Source organism: Centruroides sculpturatus, unplaced genomic scaffold, assembly GCF_000671375.1.
Source record: "Centruroides sculpturatus isolate CEXI.00-Female unplaced genomic scaffold, Cexi_2.0 scaffold286, whole genome shotgun sequence".
NCBI classification, from domain to species: Eukaryota; Metazoa; Arthropoda; class Arachnida; order Scorpiones; family Buthidae; genus Centruroides; species Centruroides sculpturatus.
The window spans coordinates 102394-125299 of record NW_019384581.1 but is presented as its reverse complement, the minus strand read 5'-3'; the positions used below and the strand labels follow the sequence as shown (position 1 = coordinate 125299).

The 22906-nt window shown below is 31.5% G+C and overlaps 1 protein-coding gene across 7 annotated transcripts in view; it reads right to left on the bottom strand.

Moving 5' to 3' along the window:
* Positions 1-7843: 7843 nt before the first annotated feature.
* The window catches only part of LOC111624462 (mitogen-activated protein kinase kinase kinase 7-interacting protein 3 homolog), a 96839-nt gene continuing 81776 nt past the window's right edge, over positions 7844-22906 (bottom strand). For 5 of the 7 annotated variants that reach the window (XM_023367297.1, XM_023367298.1, XM_023367301.1 and 2 more), the window contains 5 exons: positions 20305-20453; positions 13938-14034; positions 12822-12914; positions 11146-11313; positions 9458-10877 (listed from right to left, as the gene is read on the bottom strand). In XM_023367297.1, coding sequence (XP_023223065.1) covers positions 10666-10877; positions 11146-11313; positions 12822-12914; positions 13938-14034; positions 20305-20453 — 719 coding nt within the window. In that variant the 3' untranslated portion in view covers positions 9458-10665. Of the gene's footprint in view, positions 8976-9456; positions 10878-11145; positions 11314-12821; positions 12915-13937; positions 14035-20304; positions 20454-22906 lie in introns of those variants that run through there. The other 2 variants (XM_023367303.1, XM_023367302.1) reach the window with 2 other exon arrangements.

The window sequence follows — 22906 nt, the reverse complement described above, 5'->3', positions numbered from 1 at the left end:
ATCCGAATCAATTGGGGACTGGGGTTGTTCGGAAAATCGATATTTCGGATAACCGATTATGTACGAAAAAATATATTAACCTATCCCATGTTGAAATTTCTCTCCTTTGCGTGTCGTTTCGCGTTGAATTTTCGTCGATGTTAAGCCTAACGAAGACTATTGTATCGTTAAAATTTATTTTTTTGTACAAACAATAAATTTATTGAAAAATATAAAAACAATAAAAAATTATACTTCAGAAGTTAATTTAGTATCAATAACGTAAAATATTTGAGTAGCCCAAGACATAGCCAAAGATTGCAGTGCCACAAGTGCTGTGGCGCCATAGCACTGGTGAAAATTAAATTTGCCGACTGGAATTCTTTCGGATAAACGATGCTCTACTGTAATTCGTTTTTCGTTTAATGGCGTAAATAAATTGTTGCTTTAAAGGAACGGTCAATTGGATAATAAAGTAGAGATTTTTTTTAAAACAAATTTCTAAATAAGAAAATCGTGTTGATTCTAAAAAGACTAGACTATACTTTGCTCGTTTTTATATAAATAATTTTTAATCTAGCAGATTAATCCCTGGATACGGAAGGCGCCGGTTTTTCCAGAGATGGCAACAATGCGCCGTCTTGAAAGTTAACATTAGTGACTAACAGCGAGGGGGAAAGATCGGGAAAATGATGACGCGCTAGCGAAGATATTCAGCATGTGATTCACCCAGACCGAATATTGTCAGCGGCGATTTTTTCTCTTGCAAATCGCGTTGGCAAAATGAAAAAATCAAATATTTTTGGTAGCGAAAAATGTTTGTACGAATTTCTTGACGACAAAGAGAGGAAGTTTAGAGACTTCAGCCACGAAATTCGCGCGTTCGAGTCACGTCGTCGAAGCAGTTCTTATGCAAATGAACGAAGCTCCCACGTTTATCTGGCAAAAAGGTTTAAAGGAAAATCGACGGAAACGAATTGCCGAACTTAGTCGTTTTATTTCCAGTAAGTTTTTTTAACTTTAAATTTTGTTATATTTTAATACGTTGTACTGCTGTTTATTTCCTATTTGTAACACGAACGTAATTCTTAAATTATTAGAGAACGCAGTGTATTCCGTGGCGTAGCTAGGGGTGGCATTTAAAAAAATTTAATTACTTTTTTTAATAATGAGAAGAGTAAAATTGTTAACTACGCCGAGAGTTAGTCGTATAATTTTTGTAAAAAACAACATTTTTCAATCAACAAAGTAGGTTTGATGTATATTTTGTATATACAAAGCCAAGGGCGACAATTGACAGACCGTGCCGGGCGGCTCAAACTGTAACTACGCCATTGTATTCAGTATTACATCGTACTTTTTCTTAAAAAAAATGGAGACATTGTGTACCTTTTTAATTGCGGTATATACAGTACACAATAATATCAATCTTAATCGTTAGTGTACTGTTCAAATAAATGTAAGAAGTAACGTCGTCAATTCGGCCTCGTCGGCCGCCATCTTGTTCTAATAACGTTTGTCTAGGTTCGCGCTCCGCTCGTTTTGCTATTCTAGTTTGGCGAACCGAATTCGCTAAAGCAGGATCATCCGCGTAAACGATTTAACCGAGCCGAGCCACGGCCATAACAAAACTGAGGTTTGCGTAATTTACTTGAGCAAAGAGATTCAACTTGTTGATCGTATGGATAAGATGCTACAAAATGTGCTCTGTGATTATTTTGTGTTTTTTGCGTTAATTTAAGTCGGAGGTTATTATATTTAGTGTTTTCGTATATCGGAGGACAAGGGGATCGACATAACGTCAAGTAGGACTTTTAAATTCCACCCCTATTTAAAATTTTGCTTAAAACAGTAATCTTCGGTCATCCGGATATTACGATTTCGATTTACAGGATTCCATTATCGGATTCTATCCGGGACCTCTATAAAACACTGGTCACCAAAATTTGGGGTTCTAGACCCGTTATTTACTGACCTTTTACAGCTACATCCGGTTGGCGGTGGAACGCGAGTTTTAGGCTTCCGGTTGGACCTATCGAAATAATTTTCGGGTATTTCTTTTAGCACCATCTAAGTAATTTTTTCGTAAAATTTATTTTAAATCGGACAGATAGAATTTAATCTATGGCGATTCTTAAACTGAGTTCTAAAATCAGCTTTCCACTGAACGTTGGTTGCCATGGCGAAAGTCATTGACTACTCCAGTTAATTACACGGTTCTATCGCTTTTTCACGACTATTTCTTATTTATTATAGTACTCATTATATATTTTTGGAATCGTGGTGACACTAAGATTTCAAATATTGTATTTATAATACTCATGGCTGATAGTTTACCTATCACTGCAGCGCGTATAGCTGCAAACGCGGTAATTACTGAATTAAAAGAATACATTGCGGAAAATTCACAATGTAGATTTTCGACTCCCCGTCACGCAGACTTTATTTTGGAATGTATGAATAGAGTAATCAAAATCTACGAAGAAAACAGTGTACTGTCTATGCTTAAGGAGATCAACAATAAAATTGATACAATAGGCAATAATAACAATAAAGATGTAATGATTACCCCTTCATATAGCGCAGTACTGAAATCAGGCAAAGCTGTTAACCCGACTGCTGCTAATATCACACTTAAGCAATCTAAAGACGTTCTTCTAATTTATAACAAAGAGAACAATAAAAATAGTGAAAGCACACGGAAAATTATACAAGAACGTGTAAATCCTATCGCATTAGGCATCGGAGTAGAAAGAATACGTCGAATAGGGGGAGGAGGTGTTGCAATACATTTAAACAATAAAACCGACCTAACAAAACTGGAGAATTGCGTACAGGAATCAATACCAGAACTAATAGTCAGGAAACCTAAGAAACGAAATCCACATATTGTACTATACTCTGTGCCTGCACAATTACTACGTGAAGAACTACAAGATTATATATATGAGCAAAATAATATCATACATGAGAATTACTCAGAAATAGACTTTAAGGAACAATTTAAGATAAAATTTAGCATGGGACGAAAAGAAGCTCAATTTCATAATTGGGCGGTAGAAGTTTCACCGCAAATCCGAAAACATCTTCTTATGGTTGGAAAAATAAACATACAATGGTCTCGATGTCGAGTTCAAGATTTTTGCCCTATTATGCAATGTTTTCGTTGCTGTAAATATGGTCACTCCACCAAATACTGTGAACAGGAAATACCTACATGTAGTCAGTGCGCCGGGGAACATACATATAAGCAATGCCCTAATAAGGCTACTAAACCGAGATGTATTAACTGTCATCATAATAAATTGAAAACTTTAAATCATAATGCAAGAGACAGCTCCTGTCCTGTCTTTCAGCGGGTTAAAAATACCATCATAGAACGAACAGAATATGGCATTTAGCAGTAATAGCGGTATACGTTTTCTGCAGATTAATTTGGGAAAACGAATTGCAGCAACTTCCCTTCTTGCATCTATCTGCCACAAATATGATTTTATTTTAATACAGGAGCCTTATTGTCTGCATAATAACCCGGCTTACTTACCAACCCGTTATTCAATACTTAAAGGCACTGAAAATTATCCATGGGCAATTAATGTTATTACCAACACAAATTTTACCATCCTTCATCACAAGATCTTGTCGAATGAACACATTGTATGCAATGAAATTTATTTTAATAACAATACTTACATCATTATCAATATATATTGTCCACGCGACATGAATCTGAATATTATTATTAACAAATTACAAAATCTAATTAATAAATTTCATAATGCTCGGTTTATCATTGCGGGGGATATAAATGCACACTCACCTGCATGGGGTGGTGAGCAACATGACAACCGTGGAGATATTTTTGAAAATTTTATAGCTTCTAATGGTTTACAATTATTAAATAACCCGCTATCCCCCCCGACTTATGTTGCTAGAAATGGGGAAACATGGATAGATGTTGCAGTATGCAGTTCAGAATGTATTACTGAGTTAGAAAACTGGAGAGTTCACTCTGAAAATAGCCTCAGTGACCATGCTTACATTTCATTCCAGCTTAAAAGCAATGACAGTGCGCAAATTGCCTCTGCAAATAAACCTAGGTTTAACCTAGCTCTGGCCGATTGGGAAAGTATGCTAAGCTATCTATCAAACAACCTATCGACATATAATAATATCAATAATACTACTAACAAAGAAACCATCGAAAAAACTCTCGATTTCAATATCAAGGTAATTGAACAAGCATGCCATAGATATATCCCTAAAACCAATCCTAGATCAAAATCTGTACCCTGGTGGAATGACGGGCTCACTGACCTCCGAAAAATGAACAATTACCTGCGAAGACGATATCAAAAGTGTCGATATGAACCGAATCGTGCTATATATAAGCAAGAATATTATGCACATCAAGTNAGTGATGGTCGATAGTCTGTGTTATCTAAATATCTGTTATGAAGTATACACGGCTTCAACATTGATGAGCTTCGACAAAACTTACCACCAAACTAGAAAAACTGTGCTGTGGACACTCGGCCTCAAGATTTCATAACATTCTGTTTGTATTACGATTAGAATACAACACGCTCAGTTTATTGTTATATAGCATAAGTTTAGTTTTAAGATAGTCATAAGTTTAGTTTTAAGTTAGTTTTAGTTAATTTTCGTTCACCTCTATTTTATCTTATGTACTGTACTTTCTTTTTAATAACCTGCATGACAAGCTGTAAGATTATATCTATATTGGTACACCCAACACCTGTATAACCATTTCTATTCATTACCACGGTATCGATTTGTAAAATTCATACTGATATTGTATAACTTGTTTACTTTGTCTTCCTACAATTTGTCAAGCGGTTTTATCATTTGTAAATTATATTTTCATATAAAAAATTGTATATATATTTCTCAGCTATGTATAATACGGTACTGGGAATGCACCTGCAAGGTGCCTAATAAAGAATAAGTAAGTAAGTAAGTAATTTACTTGAGCAGTGTCAAGGCTCCATCCTAAAACTTGCCTCGGGCCGGCACTGAAGCCAAGTATAATACATTAAATCGTCAATGTTGTTAAATGCTGGTCTGCGCGTAACGTTCAGTACCTTCGGCGGGTACAACACGCTTCATGTGGTAAATATAATTTTTTGATATTAATAAATCAAATATTAAATTGATAATAATCTTCCAAACATGTGCAGTAATTTTAATTGTCTATACAATTACAACACGAAAATCAGAGTAATTCGTTCCATAAGTATTTATTTCATGCTGCAAATCTCTACCCATACAAATAAATAATGTAGTAACTTGATATCAACAAGTTATTTGTTGCCATAAAGCTAAATGCAATAGATTTAATAGCCATAATCCTGATTTAAGTATACATATAAATTCCCTCTGGCGTCCGTCTAACTGAATGTCCTTTAATTTCTAGATTTATATACATGAAAGTCGAAATCTTTGGGGAAAAGGCCACATTAACTATAAACGAACTTCCGGTTTGCATCGAAATCAGGTTATTTCAACTGAAATATTTTCTACTGGATGCCGATAATCAATTTACATAGATAATTAACATCCAATTTAATTGTATTGTTAATACAAAAACTACGATATACAGGAACAAGGCACTACTAGAATTGAGAACGACGTTAGTTTGTCACAATAAATAACTAATTTCATATTTCTGCATATATTGGCTCATTTTCATTCACTTTTATAATAATAAGTTAGACAGATACACGCAACTCTTCGCTTGCCCTTCGTTATTTCTAAACGAATGGCAACCTAGAACTCACCACGGGGAGGTGGTTGCGTCAGAGTTCCACCGAGAGTTGGAAAGAATGCAACTCCACACGTGTTTAACATCACCTGTGCAGTTTCATTCTTCCTAACTCACACTTTAACAATAATCCACTCTAGAACTTACCTGAAATTTGAAGAAGGGGAGACGCCCTTCAAATTTCAGGTAAGTTGGCGCCTACTTGTTGATAAAAGCTGTTTTAAACAAACAGTTTTTTCCAACAAGTAGGCGTCAACAATTAAAACATTTAATAATTAATGCGTGCCAACAATTGGTTACTTTCGACATATTCGTGACCTGCGTTACCTCACAACATTATTATGTTTGATTTATTTTACTTTAGAAATTAAAATAATTCCATTTTCTGATAAATATAATCGGCCTGCCCTACTAAAACGCAATTAAAAACAAAAAATCGCTTTTAAAATTGTACAGTAGAAGCCGGTCTTTTGGTTAAGCCTTAATTAATGCTCTTCCTCTCCCCGCGCGAGGGAATTTCGAAAAACCCCTTCTTACAAGTTAGTGTGAACGCACAATGACTGCAGCGCTCCCTCTGATCACAGGCGCTTGCCATGTGACCGAAGCCTGTACATTTAAAACAACAAATAATGGGGATGTAATCGTCAATTATCAACGTTTCCCATTTATAGCTGATTTGTTTTAAAGCGATCAGTATATTCCGTATTGCTGGGGAAACAGATACGTCCATATGTCTGCATCCCTACAGATTTTATAAAAATGGCTCTTGAGCTACACCCTACAGATTTTATAAAAATTTGTAGGGTGTAGCTCAAGAGCCATTAATGTCACACAATATATCTTTTTTTTCGATTTACAGGGCCTCCATAATTCAGATATATTCTGTAGATCCAATCAATAAGCCAACTGACGCCACAATTTGTGCACGCTCTACTCAAAGGATGCGAAAAAGAAAAACGAGTTTCAAAATTGTCCGCTATGTGATAAACGGCGCGGCAAAACAAAACAAATACAAAAGCGTTTATTTGTACGATACAGGGAATCTTCAACCTTTTTCCATAGTTTGGGTGTAAAACTTGAAGATGCACGCTATGTTCAACGGCCGACCGCAACTGTCCCCCCTCGTGATGCTTCGCACGTGCCACACGGTATTGTCGTGTAAATCTAATGTTGCCACATTACGATTTCACACTTATTTGCTTGCAGCGCCATTTACCACGTAGCGAACAATTTTGGAACTAAAATTTTTCTTTGCAAAATCATTCTTTCCGCATCCTTCGAATAGTGTTTACACGAATTTCGATGCCAATGGGTATATTGGTCGGAGCCACGGAGTTCTCCGAATAGAGCAACTTTACGGTCAGCGAATTCTATTTTATAAATATAGATGAAGCATTCTACATATTTCGTGTTAAAGGGGCCTTTTTAGTAAGCCCATTTGTTTCCACGGGACAGAGCTTGATTTGAATCGTCTTTTTTTATTGTCCCAAATAGTCAGAGCTGCCGGATTAGCGAGGTTCGGCACATAATTAGAAAATTCGATGTTTGATGCAAATACGGTAAAATAAATTTATTTATTTTATCGTATTGCATCAAATTTATCGTATTTATTTTATCGTAAAATAAATTTATTTATTTTATCGCGTAATTATCCCGACTTAACGATAACAAAAGAAACCACAACGGTAAAATTAAACAAAACAAGTATTTTATTTAACGAAATTTACTTAAAATACATTTTCTATTTATATCGCAGATAGAGAGAATAAAAGTATGTAATATAATATATTGCAGAGCGAATATTACAGTTTGTTTGATTACAAAATTTAAATAGATAAATGCAAAAACATTGTTATAATATTTTGATATATAAAAAGTTTTGTAAATTTCCGATCGCTAATAGAACGGAAACTGCCTACAGACATTTAAAATGTAACGAGTAGGGCAGCACGATTTAGTTTTTGCATTAGCAAAAGTTAAGGAAAAACATCACAGATAAAACTATACCATACAATAATACTACTTTATCACATTCCCAATAAAGAATAGGAATATTCAATCGAATACGATATATTCTTCTTTCCTTATTGTCGTACTTGTATTAAATCACATCGTAATCTAATTTTGATTTTCTATAAAAATGGATATTTAAATAAGTCCTTTTTCGATCCGTTCGAAATACGTAACACGTCTTAAATTAAGACACTAGGAACAAAAACAATATAAAATAGAGTACAGACCATCGGAAAATACTGTTATACATACATGTATAAAGTTAGCCTCTTGCGGTCTCCAGATACATCGATAAATGCGTGTAAATATTGTTTTATGGCTCTTCTTTGGCAGAATTTATAATAGATATATATGTATATACTAGATAATTAAGCAGACTATATATAGTTTCTGCAATACTTTTACATATATAAAAGTCGTAGTAATTATTTTATTTATATAATACTCCGAATACAACAATTAATAAAACTCTATAATAACAACAATTTTATTTATACTGTATAACGTTATTCTCAATTAATTAAATATATTTTTCCACTTGTAATCTTCTCACAATAATATAGAAATTTCTTTCGAGTTGCTTTGATTTCCTCCAAAAGTCTGAGTAATTCCACAGAAATCAAAAACTATAACAAATCGCGGTTATCTTAGAAATGCAGGCCGGAGTGTGTGCTATTTAATAGCATTTCCGAAAACATTAAAATCTCCATTGTAGAATCGCAAGTCCACCACTCTTCACTTAATAATTCTATTATTTGTCGAGTATATAAGTTTATATATAAACTACTAAAGAAAATACGACTTCGGATCGTCCCAAGCATCTGTAAATTCAAAACTTACGCGTTACGTAAAAATCTAAATGCTCCGATAAGAATTGAGATTCGACGACGTAACTGCCGCGTAACATTATAAACAGTAAGGGATTAATTCCTATCAAAATATTTTTATATGAAATTTCTAATATCACACAGTAATTGTATTTTCTCCCCTATTCAATTTAGAGAAATATTCATAGAATGTAAAATTACAATTTCTAATTCCTTTTGATAAGCTTTCGTCTCCTTAAAATAAGATCCGGTACAAAGTTTTTTCATGCTCTTCAGGTACCATGCTTCATGCTTTTGTAAGTGTTAATTTCTAAATTTTACGCTTTTATATACTTTTGACGTTGGGAATTGGTGTTATTTAATCTTACATCCTAAAATACAAAAAGGAAAAAAATGTTAGTTAACAAACGATTAGTTTCCTTCACATTTTACATACAAGTTAATATATTTAGTCTTGTTAAAACGTCACGACATTCAATACATTATTTTAAACAATTTAAGCAAACTACTGAAATATAAATGGGGGATTTAGTTAAGATAAGGATAGGGATCGGGAAGAAAAGGAAGACCCAGCTGAAAGAATTTCTTTGGACGTTATATAGAGGGAGTGGCCCTCTTGGTACCCTCTACCGAAATGGTACTGTATTGTATTACTCACGAAAAAGAAATACGAATTTATGAAAAAGAAATACGAAATTTTTGCTCCAGGATACGAACAAAAACTCACCATACGACGTTACATTAGTTCGCATTTTTCATTTGTTTTTCTTACTACAGTTATTTTTTTAATGTATTACTTGGCTTTAATTTGAGTATGTTTTTCGCGTTGGAACGAATTATTTGGTTTTACATGTAATCGTATGGGAAAAGATGATCCACCTTACGACATTTTCACGATACCATCTCAGTTTCGGAACGGATTAATTTCGTATCCTGAGGTACCACTGTATAGTAGTATCTCGTAATTCCAATATTCCGGAGTTCGAATTATAATGTATTAAGTCATGTATACAATTCCTACCTATTACCGCCATCTACCTCTTGGGGTTCTGCGGTTAAGTTCCTTTTTTCACCTCAAAGAGAATGTGGTGGGTCCGACCTCCGTGTTTAAGATGGCATGCGCCATTCTTAAAAACCAGGCTAATGTGGCTAAAGGTGTGATGACATCGCACGCTATCGGGATGGAAAAATGAGAAGCAATTTGGCTGGTGACATTGTCTCCAGAGGTCCGTTTGTGAAAAAGCCAAGCAGATGTTTAGTGATTTGAAATTTTCTTTTTATTATGCGGTATTTTCGTATTTTGTTTTCGTGTCTATCATTTGGGTCATTTAATTGTGTTGTTTTTATCTTAAATTACGTGTATCTGATGTTTATCAAATGGGTATCGTTTATATTAGCTATAAATATACCGGCATTACCGTATTTCATATTCTAAACTAGTACTGGAAGTTAAAAACGCGTGCAAGAATTTTACTAATTTCAATGGAGAAAGTGTCAAAATGAAGCTCTCTAAGTAAAACAAGAGACAGGTAACAAGTATAAATTTTACTTCATTCCATCTACATTTTTTTTATACATTATTATTTTGGATTTAGTTCTGTACATAATGCTAAATTTCCATTTATAATATACACATTATAATATAAACTATTTTTAAATCGTCGAATATTATTTCCTAGACGACATAATTTTTGGATCACAGAGGTAGTAAAGAATCTATTGAACGTCACAAGAAAAACACGAGTCTATATTTTGTACACTGAATATATATTGTCTATGTACTGTACATCTGGCAAGAAAAAAAAGTGATGGGAGATAAAGACTGAGGCGTTACCATAAAGTATACAAAGAAAATGCACGGAAAGGGTTTAAGTTCTTAAACGACGATGGTTTTTTTTTTAAAGTTACTCAATTTGAAAATCACAGATTGAACGATAATGGTCCGTCGGGCAGCTTTCACCACTGGATCTTGCTCCTCATAATATACATGTATGTTAGATATTAAAAATATCCTTGTAAATATTTATTTTTGAAATGCAATATGTTGTTGTTTATTTAATGCTATCTGCGAGGGTATCTGTGAGTCAAGTGCAATTCTAATCCTTCGGACGGGGTGGTGATTCTGTTTCGTCTGACGCAGATCTGCACGTGACCTATTCCCTGCCTCGGCTGTGGTTCAGTGGTCAGATCTGAAACCATTCTGCGATCGACCTGTGGCGCACCCATCATTCTATGGTACTGACTGCGATAGGCGGGACCCGTTTCTCTGCCATCTACAGACGTCGAAGAAAGAAGAAGAAATGGTAGAAAAGAAAAGGTCCGAAGAAATGATAAAACTAATAATGTTCAAATAATTTGCCTGGTGTGATACCTGTTACTGTTGTCTAATTTGATATAGACTTATTTATTTTCAATGATTTATACCAGAGTTATTTGCAAAGGTATATATAAATGTTTGGGAAAGTAAATTTTAATTGTACATTTCAAAATCTGTCAAATTAATGAAATCAAACTATATGTAAATAGAATTTTAAAAATTACCTGAATCTGTCGTTCTGGTCATTTCGCACATTTCGCATTTATTGAGAGCGGGATGATTGGCAAACGTACACTTTGAACATTTCCACATGTCCTTTTCTTCCACGTTTTGACTTTCTCTTTTGTTTTCTTTATTACTTTGAAATGCAGAAGCGGATATTGCTTGACTGCCTAAACGAAAAATGAAGTTAAATGTACCTTTTATTGGATGTCACTGGAGATCGTGAAGACATTTTAAAATATTTTGTGTAATCTACACGTTTAAGTGTAAATATTGTCGGCAAATTTTAATAAAAAATGTTTAAAGTTAAAAATTGGAGAAAGTCACATTTAGAATAAAATATATCAATGGCTAACTGAATACAAATGAATTAAAGGAAAGATTACATTGGAGTCAAAGTATTTTTAAAGTTATCATAATTAGATCAATGATGCTATTAGTTAATTTTTAAATTTGTTCTCTATGAATTTATAATCCAGATTCAAACATATTGAGAGAAATGGTTTAGATCAGGGGTCGGTAGCGAGAAGATTTTCTATTCAATCAGTGTGCCACTGAAATGTAAAAATTATATTTTAATTATTAATTACACATTTAAATGGAAATCATAGTTGGAAGGACTTTAAATATGAATTTCTTGTTTGCATATTTCTATTACAGCGCATGCGTTTACGCTCCGTGTTGCCGTCTATATGTTATGTTATGTTTTTATATGTGAAGTGCTTGCATAATTCAATTAACAACTTAACTTCAAAATTATACACTTTTGAAGTCCATTATATGGACTAATTTTGATAACGTATATAATAAACTTGGTAGAATCAAGTCGGCACTCAGAATAACACTATAACTTATGTTTGGCACAACACCACTGAAAGGTTGCCAACCCCTGGTTTAAATGAATAGTTAAGTACTGTACATATAAATGCTGTATTACTACTACTGGTGAAGATTAAAATAATTCCTTAACTAATTTAACAATATAATTATTTTTTCTTGAAAAAACTGTTTAGTTAGGCAAAAATCATTTAAATGATTTTTGCCTAACATATTAGCTTTAATAAATTTCTTTCCTTATTAAATAGAGTTTTATATTATAAAAATATTATATAGCTTATTAGACAATATGGGACAATTTTGAATGTACTGTACAGTTTAACCTGTTTACCTCAATTTATTTCCCCCCTGCATTTTCAATATATTTTCCATATTTATCTCAAATTATGGACTGAAGTGTCAATTGCAAATACATTTTGATAGCATAAATTGCAATTGAGAAATATCTCTTGCAAAACAGTACAGTACTTAAATTCAGAATTACATATCTGTATGTTTACAGAACAATTTTTTTGTATTATATTTTTGTATTTACATTTTTTAATTTAGTTATTAATTAAAAATTTATTTAATATCTTTCTTGTTCTCAACATTTTTTGCTATAAATACTATAGCATTAGAATTTTTTTAAACCTATTAATTAAAAAGAATTTGATTTATTTAGAAAATTTTTGAATTTTTTGACTCATTAACAACTTTTATTTAGATAATTATCATTTAGAAACAATTGTATATATAATACAGTAAGAGTAATAATAAAACCACATCATTAATCAATTCATTATAATTAAAATAATTTTGAAATTCTGTTTTAGAAAAATTAGAATTTCAAGAAACTTACTTAATTCTTCAGTGTTTGGAACTGGGGGTATTGGTCCATGTGGTCCGGTAAATATATTTTTATAAAAATCTTCGTCAGTTTCTCCTAACGGCGCTAATAAAATATAAAGCATTTTCAAAAAAACCCCTTCACAAAACAATGTTAATATAAACAGATTAAGATAGTAATCAGCAGTAATGTAAGCAAAGATTTGTGTATTCAAAAACTCCAAGTGATATTTACACCTATTTTAATGCAAATATCATTTGGCAATCAACAACAAAATTACAGAAATACATCATCTTATAATAAATAGATATGAAAATATTTTAATGAGAGAAGAAAGTAGAATAACTTGACTATCTTGTAGTTTAACTGGACAATATGATTTATTTATAAATGCATCATGTTCTGTTTTTCAAAATAATTTAAACTGCTACACATGCAACAAAATCTAGGAGTTGGACTTGCATGACATGAAACCAAAGAATGTGAAGCGAATATGATTTAAAAAAATCTTGAGAAAAGTTATGAAGAGAGAGAGAGACCTTTATCCTACTCCTTCAACTATGCCAAGATTTCACATGTAATTAATATTAATATTGTAGAATTTACATGTAATGTTTGAATTTGTGTTACAAAGTTTTATTAAAAACTATTAAACTATAATTTTAACCTCCAGTAAGCATGAATGTGCATTCTTATTGCCAGACATAGCTCCTTGGGATAAGGTACAGTGGGGGGAATATCCTTCGTATTGTCATGGTAACTGAGAAGAATCCTAAAAATGAGTAGTTTAAAGGGGTGAAGTGATGTTAGATTTAACCTCTGTTAGCTTGCTATCTGTCCCCACAGAACAAGGAATAATGAAAATCCAAAACATTATAGATAATATATCAGACAAAATGTGAACTAATAATAATCTTTAGTTAACTAATCTAATGTTTTAATCTATATATTTTTGCCACTGAAAAAAAGACTGTACAGTACATACTATGAACATATGCTACCTATGTAGAATGATTTAAGAAGTAAATAAATGTTAAGATAAATACAGTTTGATAATTCTAAATACAGTATATACATTTTTATTAATTGTATCCAAAAGTAATATTCTTTTTAAAAATATGAACATACCTTGACCTTTTAAACAAAAATCAACTTCCATTGACAAACAATGGCATTCCACTCTTAATCTTCTGTTTTCTTCTCGCAAATTTTGAACGTCTGTCATCTACAAATGTAGAATTTATCATTAAGTTGTATTACATAATTTTTTATAAATTTTAATTTATATTTCATTTTAAAATATTTAAATATAGTTAATACATTTTGTTAATAAATGTCTTTAAAATAATAATAAATAGTAATATCTTTAGTTTTCAAATACAGGTAAGCCTCCTACAACACGGTACCTTTACAATGTGTTTTTGCTCCAACGCAGTTGGAAAAATGTGGAAATTTTCTTACAGCGCGGTACTTTTACAACATGGTTTATGGTAATTAGAGATTAATTATCTTCACATAACCGAAAAATCGCAACGGATCACATGATACGAGCCGTAGTTCGGTATACAGTACTAAAAGTCTTTGAAAATAGCTGTTTGTCGACGTTGGTGTGTTATTCCCTTAAGTTTCAGGGGAAGACCGGTTTCTAGACAGATGTGCATCAGTTACTGTAAACACTCAAATATATCACTAAATTTTCGATCATTTATACTCTTTCAATAAGTGGGGACAGCAAAAATGGTTCAAAATACAGTATAAACTTCTATTGGGTGTATATTTTTAACAACATAGTGAAAGGAAGTTATTTTTTGTGATTTTTACTGTCCACAAAACTTATTGAAAAAATTTTAGCCATAACAATGCCAAATGAAAAGAAAGGACTATCATTAATTAAAAAGAAAATTTATAACTCTTCAAACAAAGATAGAAATTTTGGATTGAACTGAAAATCAAGAGCAGATAGCTAATATTGGTAGGCATTTTAATTTAAATGAGTCGACTATTCGGTCGATTAAGCAATCGGGAGAAAAGATCAGAAATTTGGTCGCATATGGATCATCTATTCTTGCAAAAAATGTTGCTCGTCCAAGAGCATCTATAATGGAAAAAATGGAACAAGCGCTAATATTATGGGTAGAAGACATGAACAAGAAACGGTTGCCTTTAAATAAAACTGCACTTAAACACACAGCCTTAAAAATATTTGATTATTTAAAACAAATGGGACAGTTGTTGGCTGATGAAACCAGTGTTAAATTCATGGCTAGCAATGGCTGGTTTGAAAAATTCAAAAAACGCCATTCAAACGCCAAATTTTTCTCTTTTTAGAACCGAATCCCAGTTTTTGTATTAAGTTGGTGTCTCCTATAACGCGATTTCCCACAATGCAGTATTTTCAAGGAATGTATCTACCGCGTTGTTGGAGGCCTACCTGTACTTGTATAATGTTGTATTACAGTGTAAAAAGAAATATGTTCTAAAAGGTTTCTTATATGCATTAAATTCAATACCATGTTGTAAGGGAGAAAACAACAGAATAAAGTTCCATAATTTTGCATATCAAGAACATTTAGCCAAAAACATGGCATATAAGATAAAGTAAATGAAAAACAGTAGATAGGCAGTATTTTACCAGGACTGTGGAGTCGGAGTCATGGAGTTTTGGTGTTGGAGTCGGAGTCGTCAAAAAATCCTCCGACTCCCTTTTACTTACCAACCTGTTATGTATATGAAACAGAGTCGGATGGTAAGGAAAAGTCGGAGTCGGTAGATTTTTATGCGACTCCACAGCCCTGTATTTTACAGACAAAAGGTTTATAATTACACGAATACAAATCAAAAACCATTAAGAACTGTACTTTGTGTACAATCTTTAAACTATGATTATGATAAACTTTCTTGTGATATTTGTCATTACTGTAAACTAATTAATTTTGATTCATATATACATTTGGAAATTGGCAGTATCACAAACAACAAACTTGCAGCATTTAGGGCTTTCAAACATTTGTTAATATCACACAGAGAGATGATTAGTTCTAACGCAAAGATTTCCAGAAAAAGTTGTGGAACAGTTGGATGCATGCATAAAAAATCTAATAAGAGAAATACATCCTACAACACTTGTCTGCCAATCCCAGGCAAGTCTCTACCTTCTTATCACACTTTTCCATCGTATGGTTAAATGAAATATCAATATTTAAATCCTTTATTAAAGTCAGTCAGAAGGAACCTTCCAGTAAGGCAACTGATAATTCCTCTATCTACTACTGTAATCTTATCGGAGTAATTTATCACAATATAAGAAAGATATTTATTATTATGTACTGTTCCTTATTTAAAAGATTAAAAAAATTCTTTCACTTGACAACCTTATTGTTTTGAACATTGGACACAGGTACTAATGTGAGTGGATCTGGGGACATGACAGCTCTGTATGATTAGCAAAACAATCATTCAAGTTTTCAAGAAGCCAGAAAAACCTTTCATTTCCAAAAACGTTAACATTTTTTTAAATGTTCTGATGTCAGTAAGACAAACATTAAAATTTCATTTAATGAAAACGATATTTTCTGGCTTCTTGAGCAACTGTTTTGCTAATCAACCTGCTAATGGAACAGACAGTCTGATTGGAAAAGTATGGAATATGATACCCTTAAGATCTCTTAGACTTACATACACACATTCAGCAATGACTCATCAGAAACTATTAATAATATACTTTAATTGATCGTTCCCTGTTACTAGTTTGTGGATTATTTTTTAAAGAACCTAAAAAGTTTTTGGCTTTTTTTTTCAGTAACTTATTTCACAAGGAAATCTTACTGATATAGGCTTTATTAATAGAAATGCATTTTGGGTCTTTATGACCCTTGTTCAGTCCTTAGTTTTTTGTACAATCTTCGTATGATGTAATTTATAATACATCTTTTGCTACGATCTGTACAAAAACTAAGGACTGAACAGGGGTCATAAAGACCCAAAATGCATTTCTATTAATAAAGCCTATATCAGTAAGATTTCCTTGTGCGATAAGTTACTGAAAAAAAAGCCAAAAACTTGATGCAGATTTTTTAAAGAACCTAAACAACTATAACAAAAATCCTGCACAGACAGCCAATTAAAATCATTAATATAAAAAAATAGCTCTCTACAATATAATTATTAGCAAATTTGACTAATTTTCAATTCCAATCATCTATGGGAGCATTTATTTACATTCAAAATAAAATAATAATATACCATTTTTTACTTATTGTTTTTGCTCTAATTTTTTAAAGCATTTTAACATTAAAAATTGAACATGTACATTTAACATTCTATAACTTTGCACTCTATTTTAATGTGCTGAAGATGTTTTTCACCCAACTTAAGTCATTACATTATCATTAAATTAAGAAACCAAATTTCTTTCTTTTTTTTAAATAATTCTATAAGAAATCATAAATGAGTTTTTCATAGCAGCAACTAGATGGAATTTGTACAAGAGAATAAAAAAAATATAGGAAAGATTTCAGATGAAAAAGAATTTTAACTCATATCTCAATTAACAACATTCAAGTTGACCAGAATACTTTAAGCTGTGTAGTTTTTTCTGTACAGATTTGTATTCTAAATATGTTAAATAAAAGAAAACAAAAATCTGAACTGAATCTTTGAATAAGTGACAAAAAATTTGTTTTAAAAACATAGATCATTATGCTGACAAAAGAGTTTTAGTAATCAGATTATCTGAAATATTTCAAACATTCTGAAAAATTAGTAAATTTCAAATAAGTTTCATAATCCTTCAAGAGAAATCTCTCACATGATTAACTTTTTACAAAATTTGATTCCACACAGAAAAATAATTTCCTACTTGGCATTTATGTTTATTCTTCATCAAAGTTTGATTTTAATGAAAACTGACGAAATAATAAATGCCCTAGATAGTAAATTATATTATACTGTTACTTTGTTATAAATACATATATGAAATCCTAAATATTGAGTAATTTAAGTACATAATTATAAGACAAATGAATGTATATTCACTTTTAATTATGTACATACAGGTGCCCCATATAACACGGAAGTTACGTACCAAAAAATTGACGTGTTATACGAAACAAAGAACTAGTGCAAAAAGGGGGGTTAGGTTCCAAAAATTAAAAACCATGTTGTTAAATCCTTATTTAAATCAGATTTATTATTCATTTTTCTCATAAATAAAAAAATAGGTATTTTACCTAAGTAAATATTTTACCAGAGGATTATTCATCCCGTATGATGATCTCAGCATGAGCATCATCAACTGGTAACAGTTTTTGGGTGCGTTCGTTAATAGCAGTTGCTATGCAACGGGAGTGCACTGCTGTTTGTAGGCATTTAGGAATGACAGTGTGGGCGCCGCCATCTTTCTTTCACTATCAACAGTAATGTGATGGAGGAATCTATAATTCTAAAATGAGCTTTTAGAGGCAAAAGAAGGGCCCCCAATTGTAAAATTTAACCATTAAATGGATTATTTGTTGAAAGAGCAAAGAACGAAATAGCCACAAAAATAATTAGAATGCTTGTGCAGAGTTATGCAGAGGTATAAAAGAATGCACCCTTTATTACATTTCATGCTGTATGAGGGTTTTACCCAATTCCCGAACCGTGTTATAAAAGCACCGTGTTATACGGGGATGTTCCCAATTCTCGAATTGTGTTAGAGTGAATCTGTGCTATAGAAGTGCAGTGTTATACGGGGGTTACCTGTATATGGATTAATATTTAGGATTTCATATATGTATTTGAATAATTTAAGACATAAATGTATATTCACTTTTAATTATTTCTACTTTGCTTGTATGTGAATAACATTAGTTGTATTTTTTTCATCATTATTTTAATCCTTTTGATTCTCTCCCCCCCTGCGAGTACTAAAAGGGTCTTTTAAATTCTATCTATACTGCGTTTAGCCAGGATCAGTGGAGAATGGCTGGATGGTAAGGGATGGGACAAACCACCCTTGAAAAATTCCAAACATTCTCCGATCACACCTTGACCATCAAAAATAATTCTATCTTGAAATACTTCACAAATATTTCTATTATTTTAGAAATTGACGTAGGAATTTTCTTCTTCTATAAATCTACCTTTTTAGAAAATATAGTTTCTTATAAATTGTACCAACTTCACATTAGATGAACACTTTCACTAACTGTAAATTCAAATGAATATAAATAATTTCAATAAAGAAACAAAATGGAAGAATATTTTCCATTTTTTATATATTTTTTTCCTTAATGTTGTTAATGCTATTTATTTTGTAATATTATAAAATAATACATTATAAATGAACAATTATTTATTGTGACATCATCACAATGCAGGCTTTAAATGCTCTCCACCACAAATCAATACTGTAGTGTTTTGCCCCTGTACATCATACTTTTCCATTAGATGATCGGCCCGACTCCATTTCTAACTCCTTTCAGGGGAAAAGTTTTGAATTGAAATAAGATGACTTCTTGTTTGCATCGGATGTTTGTATACAGTTAATTAGAGCCTCCTGCCCTAAGATTTCCATATCTGGTCTTGAATTTCATTTAACTAACACTATTCTTAAGATTAAGGAAAGATAGATGGATGAACAACAGTGGGAATCTATAGGTCTACAATTTTTTCAAATTGCAGCCCAATTAAATCAATGAACAATACACTTTCAAATATAAGTTAGATATCATTTATTGTTGTTAGTTTTAAATTAAGTTTAAAAGTATAAATATAAGGGAGACTGTATTCCTAAATGTTCCCAAGATCATCATCTCCCAAGGCACAACAATCTTTTTCCTTTGAAAAGAATCTGATATTTATATACTAATTGCTAAATGGTATTGTAGTGAAGTTTGAACTCATCTGGTTTTTATTTTTGCTGCTAATCTAACATTACTTTATTAGTTTGACAAACCTCAAAGTATAACACACCTCCATGATGATTTCACCAAATAATAATAGTTAACTAATGATTTTCTTTCTTTTTTCAATGAACTCCACAGATATGCATGTGTGCATGGTGTGGTAGCCAGACAAAAGTTCAAATGCTCATAACTTCTGACCAAAACATGGATTTTTCATTATGTAGAATTGCAATAAAAAAGGGTGTTCCCATTTAAGAAAATAAACTTGAACCTGTTTTCACCAATTGCAACTGACAGATTTCAAATGATGCTAGCATTATTGGTTTAATGAATTTTTTTGCAGGATGTGTATTTTTTTAGTTATTCCAGTATAATGATTAAAAATGAGCCACTCCTTATAAAAAGGACATACAAAATGTTTTACAGCTTCACATATTTTACTAATTTCATTTTCTAGTTTAGGACGTGTTATTCTTTTGATCTAATTTCTGTTCACTGTCAATATCTTATGAACACGTCAGTTCAGATGTAGTATTTTTATTTCTCCAGAACTATTCTCATTTAGCAACTATGACTAATGTTTTTTTTATTTTATTTCAGATACTTACATTTGAAATTGCAGTCAAATTTAATCTTCTCTGCAACAAATGCTCTTCCATATTATTCACTTCCATTTTCATTCTTGACAATATTTTTTTTTCATCATCTAAAACCTTTTGCAAGACTTCTAATCTAGCTTTCTGATGTAATAAAAGAGCTAAAGGAATATTCAAATAAAAGTTATTTAATGTTATGCTGTGCAATTTGTTACGTATATTATTATTTCTCTAAAAAATGAATTATAGAAATTTAATTGCTGAGCACATTTATTCTTAATGATGTACAAAATAATATTCATTAAGTAAATATTTGAATCAACGTTAAACATGATTTATATGAAAACTTCAGTTTTCACATAATTTGAAAGTTTTTTTTTACTTAAGAGGATTTTACAGTTTCTTGAAAGTTAAAATAATAAGTTTTATTTAGATCTTCAATTGTTATAAAAGTTTAGTAAACATTAAAATCAATATGAGAATATAAAAGATTTCATTAATGTTTTTATATACATTAGATGTTCAAAATAAGAATCAATGCAAGTGGTTACAAATATGGATGATTATTCAATGTCTGAAGGATGAACTTTATGATATCTATTAGCAAACATAAAATACAGTCAAACCTTGGGTTTCAGATGTCTCACTTTTTGAACAATTCGGTTTACAAACAAAATTTTGAACTCTTTTTTTTTTTTTTTGCCTTGATTGCCGTATGATAACTTGGTTGCCAAACCCGGCCACAGATGGTCGACTTATACTTCTTTCAAGTATAGACTAATGTGACATAAGGCAATTTATAGCAACATCATTTCAATGAGCATATGAGTAAGATACTACTACTGTTTTTCAGTATGCACTGCAGTCAAATTTAAATCAAATTAATAAAAATTGTGTTAATTGACATTCACGTAATATAAATGGAATCCAAGAATTCATGTTTAAATATGCTTAAGTATATTAATAAATTTTTTAACATTGGATAGCCAGTTAATTAAAAGTAAAAATAATTATTAAAACTGTCCTATACACCAAAAATGAAATCAAATCAATTGAAACATAATTTCTGAAACACATTTCAGAAAGTGCTAGTTGTCTGTCTTGATTGGTTTGTATTTCATCCAGGCAGTCAGAATTGAGTCTCTCTATTTATAGTACTTCTTTATAAAGTGTTAGCTTTACAATAATTAAATTTAATATGTACACAATACACCCAAAATACATTTCAGACTCTTAAAATAGTCCCTTTCACTTGGTGTTTCAATAAAGACCACAAGATAAAAATACATAAAAGTTATATTAAAAGGCTGAAATAACCATGAAGATAACTTTTATGTATTTTTATCTTGTGGTCTTTATTGAAACACCAACTGAAGCAGAGGTACACAATACACTTAAAATGTATTTTGGGTGTATTGTATACATATCAGATTTAATTATTGTAAAATCTCTGTTTTGTAAACTTAAAATAAATTAAGAAATTTTGTGTTTATATTTACTGGTGTGATAAACCAGTTATTTATGTTATTATGCCCTAACATAAATAACTGGTTTATCACACCAGTAAATATGTAGAAACATTAAATTTAATAGTTAGTAGTAGTAAATTTAACAGTTAGTAGAAACATTTAATGAAATTAAGGAAAAAACCCACAGCTAAAAAGGTAAAAAAATTTTCATTTTAGAACAAATCAAGTTCAAAACCCAAGGTCTGACTGTATTCAGACCTGCACCAATTAGAGCTATAGCTACAGGATGAGATGGCTATGCCCCCTCAGCTTAGTTGGCAGTGCCAACATGTACATATATTTTTGTTTCTTTGCAGACACACTAAGATGACATATATCAACACTTGGCAAATTATTGACTATTTATTCAGTTGGGACGCCTTTTACATTTCGTGTTTCGGGCATTGTCCCCTCTTCAGCCAACTAGACATAAAAAATAAGACATGAGAAAATTGTACAAAAATACGCGAATAAACAACCCGTAGATAAAATGTTTTTTTAAAAAATTTTTAAAAACATACCATAAAGCACAAACCACTATTGTACAGATGTCGTACAGGATGGACAATTTCATATTCCATATACTACTTGGAGAACAAACAAGGTCGAGGATAACCATTTTTTGCTACTGGCTTCCAAATATGGTATTCTTATACTTTATGCAAAAAATCAAAATAAGTAAATCAAAAATTACAACATATTTTAACAATATTTGCTTTACCTGTAGCCAGTATTCGTATATTGCACCTAAACTCATACAATAACTGTTGACACTCTTTTTCCGAACAAGTTTCACTGAGTCATCTTAGCGATATTATTTGGACTTTCAATTCACATAGAACCTATTTAAGGCTATGACATTAGATTGTACAAACCACTAATTAATATTTGTAATACTTACAGTTTATATACACATCACAATTCGCACATCAACTGGAGAACAAACAGGGTCGTAGATAACAACTTGACTACTGGGCTTTTAAATATGGCTTTCTTATAATTTACACAAAATTCAAATAAATAGATTGACAATTACAACATATCTTAACAATATTTGTTTTTACCTGTGGTTGATATTCGCATATTACACCGAAATTCATTCGATA